Source organism: Phaethon lepturus, unplaced genomic scaffold (genome assembly GCF_000687285.1).
Source record: "Phaethon lepturus isolate BGI_N335 unplaced genomic scaffold, ASM68728v1 scaffold21086, whole genome shotgun sequence".
In the NCBI taxonomy this organism is placed as follows: Eukaryota; Metazoa; Chordata; class Aves; order Phaethontiformes; family Phaethontidae; genus Phaethon; species Phaethon lepturus.
In genome coordinates this window covers 57,025-65,061 of record NW_010545895.1, presented here as the reverse complement: position 1 = coordinate 65,061, position 8,037 = coordinate 57,025, and the positions used below count along the sequence as shown (strand labels likewise).

At 56.2% G+C, this 8,037-nt stretch overlaps 1 protein-coding gene across 1 annotated transcript in view; it reads right to left on the bottom strand.

The window, feature by feature from the left end:
- Positions 1-4,079: 4,079 nt before the first annotated feature.
- The window catches only part of LOC104622370 (kin of IRRE-like protein 3), a gene marked incomplete at its 3' end in the record, with an annotated part of 53,693 nt that continues 49,735 nt past the window's right edge, over positions 4,080-8,037 (bottom strand). Inside the window, exon 13 of the mRNA XM_010289126.1 lies at positions 4,080-4,229. Coding sequence (XP_010287428.1) covers positions 4,080-4,229 — 150 coding nt within the window. The remainder of the gene's footprint in view (positions 4,230-8,037) is intronic.

Here is an 8,037-nt window from a genome sequence, read left to right as displayed (position 1 = left end):
ACCGTCAAACGCCGGCTCCTGCCTCGACCGCCCGGCATCGTGAGCTCCCACCGAGCGCCCGTGCTGCCCGTCCCAACGCCCCCGGGCCAGGCTGCATCCCCTCGCCCCACCTCTCCCCAAAACGCTGCTTTCTGGATGGGCGAGGCGGTGGCGGAGCGACGCTGCGGCACGTCCTGCCGCACTTCTCGCATCCTTCTTCCTTTCTTGGGAGCTTGCTGCGGCAGACGCCAGCTTCTCCGTGCTCGTACAGCACCTGGCTTGATGCGCCCCAGCACCTAAAGGTGTTACCTGCCATGAGGTAGCTCAGTCCTCAGCAACGCCCACGGTAGATGTCCAGACCTCGTGGTGACCCACCTCCACCGTGACCCCACAAAGCTGCAAAGGTCTCCAACGTTTTCACGGTGATTTTTTAGTGGTGGGTCTTCTTCTCCCTGGCTGGAGGCAGCACGGGCACGCTGGCCTGGTGCTGTGCCCAAGCATCTGAATTTCACCTCTGTGCTTTTTTGATTTTAGCTCTTCTGCAGGGATCTGGGCCGAGCTCCGGAGCAGAAAACGTGTCCGGCGTTAATCTGCAGGCTGTGAACAAACCGGGAATGTCCCTCGGAGCACGGGGATGGGTTTCAGGGTGGGGACGGGAACGAAAGGTGAGCAAAGGAAAGACCATCAACCTGTCTACTGGATGGGTTATTTTGTCTTTTCTGCCCCAAATATGAACCAAAGGTGATGCCTGGGTCCACCCGGCCGCACTGGAACCCCTTTGACTTGGGATGCTCTTGTGTGCTGGTCACTTTGGGATTGTCTCTACTACGATTGCTCCTGGCAGTGGGGACGGCTCCTTTAGGACCATCAGCCCCATTTCACAGATGGGGAAACTGAGGCACAGGGTCCAATCAGCCAGGAATAAAACCCAATCACCCAGCCACGATATCAGAGGAAGTTATGCCACGTCGGAGCTGACGACCCGCTTCAACCCACGACCACAGACCAGGCGCAGCCGAATCGGCGTGCCGACGAAACGCAGCCTGGCAGGAGCGAGAAGGCTGCTGTTGCGATTTATTTTTCCCAGGATCAGCCCCTTGAATGGGCTCTTTTGCCTCCAGCCACCGGCTGCTGTTGGCTCTCTGGCCCCTGCGGGCTGGCAGCCTTTCCCCTGCCCGCAGGCAGCGCCCGGCAGAACAGCTAACGGGGCGGGGGGCGGAGACGGCGCCGAGACAATGTGAGCGTATGCAAATCAGACAGCATGACGTGTATCCTAAGGTGTTAATGAATTTACAGATGCACGAATAATTATTTGTGAAAAGCACGGAGAGCTGCGGAGGTCACAGATGGCTGGAGAACAACAAACGCAATAGCGTTTGGGGGGGGAAAGAAGAGTCACGCTGGCACTCTGCAGCCGGAAACGCTCCGGCAAAGCGGAGATTCCGTAGGAAGGCGAAGAGCAAAGGCACCGCCCGTGGTGCAGAGGGGGGGTCTCTGCTCCCGAAGCGTGGCAGGAGCAGGTCGGGCCGCGTTGGACCTCAGGAGCTTGGCCCAGGGTCCGGGATGGGGCGTGAAAAGGCTGATGCGAAGCAGCGAGGTGTTGAGCGGAGGGGAGCTGCTGCAGGCTTTTCGTTAACACCCGCATTAATGAGCTCTCCGTGCGAGCAGCCAGCACGTTAATGAAATTCGCGGTTGATATTAAACTGCGAGGTGTTACGAACGTCGTTGAGGGCAAGAGGATCATTTCAAAGGATGCCGTCGAGGTTGAGCCCGGGCTGGAAGTATCACAGAAAGCTTAGGGAAGGCAAATGAAGCAGCAGCGGGGGAAATAATGCTGGTACGGGGAGGAGGGAGAGCAGGAAAGTCTTGGGGTGAGGGTCGGGAGCAAGCAAGGGGTACCGTGCATTGCTCCCCTGCTCCTGCCGGAGAGGTCTCATCGCCGCTCGTTAGCAAGGCTGAGTTTTTTTAACTTGATCCATCATTTCATTGACGAATCTGGAGCCTCTTGTCAGGAATCTGTTTAGCACCCGAAGCCTGGGTCTCTCATGGCCCAAGGAGGATGCTCACACCGCCTGCTGGAAACGGCGAGGAGGGGGATGAAGGAGAGCGGGGATCCCTGGGGACTCCGAGGAGAAAAGAAATTGGGAAGTATTTACTGCTGAGAGCAGATGAGGACGGGGAGGCTCTGGTCCAGGCAGGGGAGGGGGCTTCAGTGTCTTCTCCGTGCCAGGTAGGATGTCCCAGCTGGTGCCAAACCAGCGTCAAGAGTCTACGGACCATCTCTTCCAACCCCTTGGACAGCGTTGATCCAGCAGTGTTATTTCCAAGTGATGTATCTTCAGGAAAAGCGCCTGGATTTGGCCAGGAGAGGGGGAGAATCACCTTCTCCCAGTCCAGCAGCCAGGCTGTTGTGCTCTGTCCTATTGTATCCGAAAGTGCTCGACTCTGTCTACTCTGTTTGCACTCAAATAGCCCCTTTACACTGTGCTGTAACCAAACCACCTCTCAGAAGTCTTGCTGATAAGCTAAAACACATGAGCTGCGTAAACCTCTCCCCGTAAGGCATTTTTTTCCCAGCTATCAAATAAATGTTGTCATTTTTTTCTGCACCATTTCCATCCCGCCAGCATCCTTACTGAAACGTGCACAGCACAGCTCTGCGCTGCTCCCGCCAGGCTCATCGAAGGCACACGTTGATGTGAAATAACCTCCTGGCTCTGGCAAATAATCTAGGCAAGCCCCCAGGATGTCCTGCAAGATTCTGTGCCTGGTCTCCCACGACCATCCTCTTCCTCATTTACCGGTCAGTGGTCAACGTTGCTCGTTTGTCTGCTCTGCCGAGGCGTCGTGCGTGCTGCCAGCTTGGTGGGTGAGGTCTCGAGCAGCATTTACGCTGAGCTCAGCCCCTCCTTTGGAAGCCAGACCTGGGCTTGGCGCTGCTGATGGCTACAGATGGTGGTGCAGGGTCCTACGGAGAGGAGGCTCCTCGTTCCCCTTCACCTCGGCAGCACGCTCCAAACCCCAGTCCCAGTCCTTCCACTGAGTGAAGCCTTGCAAACCCCGCCGTGGATTTGCAGACTCCTCGGGGAAAAGCCCTGCTGGGAACAAGGGGACTTGCACAGAAACCTCAGTGGTGCTGGGATAACAGGCCAGATTTCCACCTCCTGCCTTCCCATTTGGAGGCTCCCGTGCTGTGTGTGTGCGCCGGCAGACATCGACTCTGCCCACCCTACGATGCTCAGCCTTGCCTTTTCACCGGTAATTCTTCAACAGCAGTTGCAGGCAGGGCATACCGATGCTTACAAGTGCTGCCCGAAGAATGGAGGGCTAGAGCAGGAAAAAACCACCCAACAGCCTAGAAAGCAGATTCCAGCCTCTTCAATCCCTTCTCCCTTTCCTATCTGCTCTTTTCTCCCACCTTTTCTGGCTGCTCGCCTTTCTTTGCCATTTGTTCGGCTTCTCTTTGTCACCTACGACATGACACCAGCAAGCAAGAGCAAAGGCAAACTGGGGCTGAGACACGGCGAACAGCGAGTCCAGCAAGAGGAGTCAGTGATGCGCCGGTCCATGAGCTGAAGCTGAATTTCCTGGGATCTCAGTCATTAGCATCTTGCCCTGCCTGTGGGATTCGGTCGCCTCGGGCAAAAGCAGCGGCCTTGGGAAGGTGACACCGCCCGGGTTACTACAGACCCGGGTGCAGGCTGGCCCCGCACCGCCGGCGTTAGCCATCTGTAACCACAGGCGTTATTTTTGCACGTGTAACTCTCTAAAGTGCATCGGGAGAGCGCAGTCCTCGCTGGCTGATGAGCTCATTATGATATTGTGCTCACCTATTGCGTGTCTGCTTGCAGTTTTGCAGCTCTTTCCCCACGCGAGGTGGCAAATTTACTTTGCAATTAGCCCGGTGGGCAGCTGGGCTACCGCAATAAACCTCTCCCAGTTCTCCCTCCTCATTAGCAAAGTTTCACTCGAGGAGCTTTTATGGCAGGAGAATGTGTATCTATCTCAAGAGCAAGAATTTTGGAAGAGCATCTTTGCCCTGAGTGGGGATTACGGCACTGAGCTCCACGTGCCTGGGCTCATTACCATCAAACACTTACCCCGCGTAGTCGCGTACGGGGAAAAGCAGTAAATCCTTACCATCAGCTGCTTGATGGTTGGGTGCTCCTCTGTCTCCCTGCCCGAGGCCGGCTCCTTGTGTACGATCTCCACGCGGATATCGTTCTTGGCAGAAACCACCCCTTTGAGATCTGGGCAAAGAGCAAGATGGAGAAGGGCTCAGTCAAAGGCGATGGTGGAGCATCCTCACGGACCCGACTGGTTGCTGAGGATGTCCGGCAGCACCGGGGAAAACGAACCCTGGCTCAGCAAGCGCATCCCAGAATCGGGGGAGCGATATTTGCGTCGCCGTGAGGCACGGGCACGTGAGACCCTCACCTCCAGGGAGCTCAGATCTCTACTTTAACCCCTTTGGGAGCTTGCTTCGTCTCTCGCCGTGCTCATGGTGCTGTTACCAGGGGCTGGGCTGCGGCTCTAACAGATGGTGACTGCTGGTCCAGACTGCCCATCTGCAGCGTACACGTGGGGAGCACATGAAATACTGCTCCCGAGGGACGTAACAGCTCTTCCCCGGTGTTGGGAGGCCATTGAGAAAACCCTTCCCCGAGTTTGGGGTGCAGCTGCATATGGAAAAGCCCAAGCAACGAGCAAAGACGTAGCCAGGGCTTTGGGAACGACAAAATCATCCCCAGCTGCTGCTCCAAGCAGCCTGTTTTCATGCAGGGCAGAGACAAACGTTTCTGGAGAGACTCTCTGCCTCCCCTGAAGGTGTCAGGAGTGCTTTGAAGAAGTCATTTTAGCAAAATTAAACCAAAGACACCAAGCAGCAGGAGCAGAAACGGCCAGGCAACTCCGAGATGAAAAGCAGAGATGGATGCAAATCTGAACAGCAAGATCTAACCCGCTCCCAGCTTTGAAGCTGGGCTGCAGCCTGTGATCCGGCTCTCGCCTCCCAGGATGGCTGTGCCAGCCCTCCCGGACCCAAAACCGCCTGGAACCGCTGAGCTCATCAGATCTACCTCCAGCTGAAGGAAGCGGCAGCGCCTTGCCAAGCCGGGGCCGCGCTCGGGCTCAGTCCAGCGAAGGCAGGAGGAGACAGTGGCTTTATCTATAAACCAAACCCAATCACGCAACCGAGACCGGCTTGAAGCTCCATCCTTGAATTCATCTAGCTCAGTATCCCGTGCCCGCGATGTCTGCAGCGCTGCTGTCACCCACAGACACCTCCGAGTCTCAGGGTGCAAGGCAAAGGGTTTTGCTGGCAAGTTGCTACTGCTTTTGCTTTTATTTTTCCCGCTGGGACCACGTTCCTGGTGCTGGAGCCTCCGTCTTTAATCACAAGGAGAAGCTAACTGCTGTCTTGCACATCTCTCCCAGGAGTGTTCCCCCTTAAATAACTCTGGGCCGTTAAGTCGCTGAAGATACAACAACAGACGTGCAGTGAAGTCTTTTTTTTTTTGCTTTTCCAGGTAAGAAATGGCCTCCAGGCTCAGCGTGGCTGCACCCAGCAGGGGCTTTTGCTGCATCTCCCCAACGCAGGGCCAGGAATTGCCTCCCCCAGTGCCATGAGCTGCTCTCGGCGGCCGGTTGCAGCCATCAGGAGACGCCTTCTCCAGAGGTACTGCTGGGTCACCTTGTTCCCTCCGCCGGGAGCTGAGCCGTCCCCACAGCCTGCCGGAGGGTTTCGTTCGCAGGCTGTTGTTTTAAATGATGCAACAACGTTCCTGTATCTGTCCTGGGAGAGGAATCCGCGGTCATCCTGGTAGGAAATGAGTCCCTGCTGGTCCCCTCACTCCTGAGCTGCTCCCTGCTGATTTCACACCACTAACCATGACGAAAGTCCTTTCCTCACCTTCTCAGCCTGATGTTCCTACCTTCCCAGCACTCATGTGCCGCTGGAGATGGTGGCTACAGCATCCCGTTTGCATTAGCACCTGCAAAACTGGGGTAAAAGCCCTTCCCCTCGGGACAGCCAAGTCCTGCCCTGCAGGGTTTTGCACCCTGGGTGTCGCTCGGGGGCTGGTTTAGCTGCGGATGCTCCCAGCTCCCCGCCCAAAAAAAAGTGAGGGACCCTGTTTTGGCAGCTCCAGGTGGCTTTTGGAGCCACGTGATGGGGTCCCGAGCGCCCCACTGCCACCAGCACCCCCTGCTCCCGGCGGGAGGCTCAGGCCCGGGAACCCCCCTGCACCCAGGATTTGCTTCGTTAGCACCACGGCACCCCGCTCCTCTCGGAGCGCCCGGAAAGCATCTGCTACCGAGCTGGCGTCCCCGGTTGGGTCCGGCTCTCCGGAAAAGGGTGAGCTGTTCCTCCTGCTTCACTCCGGGGAGGGAAGGGAGATCTGGGAGGGGATCTTTGCCGATCTCTTGGGTGATCTCTTCCTGCTCGCCTGCTCTGATCCCAAAGCGAAGCAGCAAAGAAGCTCTGTGGGAAGCACAGGGACTTGTGCGCTGGTCCGAGGATGCTGTAGACCTTTCCCCAGCACATGGGAACCGGGGACTTAGACTGCAGGAGGAGCTGAAGAACAGCAAAGGTGCTCCCAGAAGATGCCCAGACCCAGCAGCTCGCCGCATAGAGGAGACCAAAAAGTCCTTTCTAAGTGGGACAGCACTGGAAACACAGGGGAGGAAAGGGAATTAAACCACTCTCATGCCACCACGTCCCCCTTCCTGGTGAGGAAAATGCCTCTTATTCCTGATTTACCCCTGGCCATCCAAGGGATGAATCACACAAGGCATTTGGGTGGGATGGGGTTGTCCCCTCCTGGAAGGACGAGCCCCGCTTTTTACCCCGACGGCGTCTCCGTCCTCCGCACGCTTCCAGCTCGTGAGGGACTCTAAAACCTGGCACTTGCACCACCACATCTTTGATCTGTTGTCATGGCATTAGTGTTAAATCGTACGTCCTGTAAAGAACCCCGTACCGTCCGGTTACAGCAAATCAGCGGAAGATAACGAAGCACACGCTCGCCCCGGCTCCGAACCATGTGGTGTGGGGAAAGCACGGCTCCTTACGTCCGACCGCCCACACGGTAACACGGCTTGGCCCCTGCTCTCTTCAGGTGCTCGAATCATCCGCCACCGCTGAATGATCTCCACAACATCGAATTGGCCTGGCCTTGGGTCCTGCCCATCAGCAATCCTTCCCCAAAAAGCAAGATCAATGACTGCCCTCCGTTTAATTTGTTAATACTTGCTAATGGAGGCTGCGAGAGTTCAAAAAAACAGGATAAACCAGGGATTTCATTATCGCTCTTACAATTAAACACATTTCTGCAGCGGGAGGCCGTGCGTTCGTACCCAAATCCAGGAGGAGCCCAGCATCTTTGATGGCTTTGCAAATGATCAAGAGAAAGAGGGGGAAAAAATACCCAGAGAAGAAAAGCAACCGGGTTTGCTGGCACGCGCACAAAGAGCTTGGCATCGCAGCATCCGTACCGTGTGTCTCCCGAGCCGGGAGCACCGTCGAGTATCTCCTCTTCTCCCCCGCGGCCTGAGATGCTCCAGACAATCACACTCTTCTCCCTCCTGGTTTGATGTCTCTTCATTTAGCCAACAAACCTCCTTTAATTTCCCAGTGTCTTTTTAATGAGGCAACACGATGCCACGCTGTTTACCCCTCCTTCTTCTCTACCTGTGTCTCTAACGTCGCTTTAACTTGTATTCCCACCGCAGCCAGGCTTTAAAACCCACACGTCCCGTGTAAAACCCCTCAGCTGGCTGTACCTTCCCATTAGGAAATACGCATTTTATGTCAAGAAAAATGGAATTAAAACAGAAAGCACAAACTGAGGAGCGTTTTCAAGCACCGACGTGGCACAGTGAGGACACTCCTCCCTCTTGGACGCCAGGATTTCTCCAAGGGAGGGACTAAGAGTGGGTCTCCTTGCAATCCCTTTGCCCCCAGGACACCCCTGCACGCCTCCCGAGCTGCCTGTGTCGCTGACGGGCATTAGCGTTTCCCCCGGCATGTTTTCCCACGTGCTCCGAAACCCTTTCCCT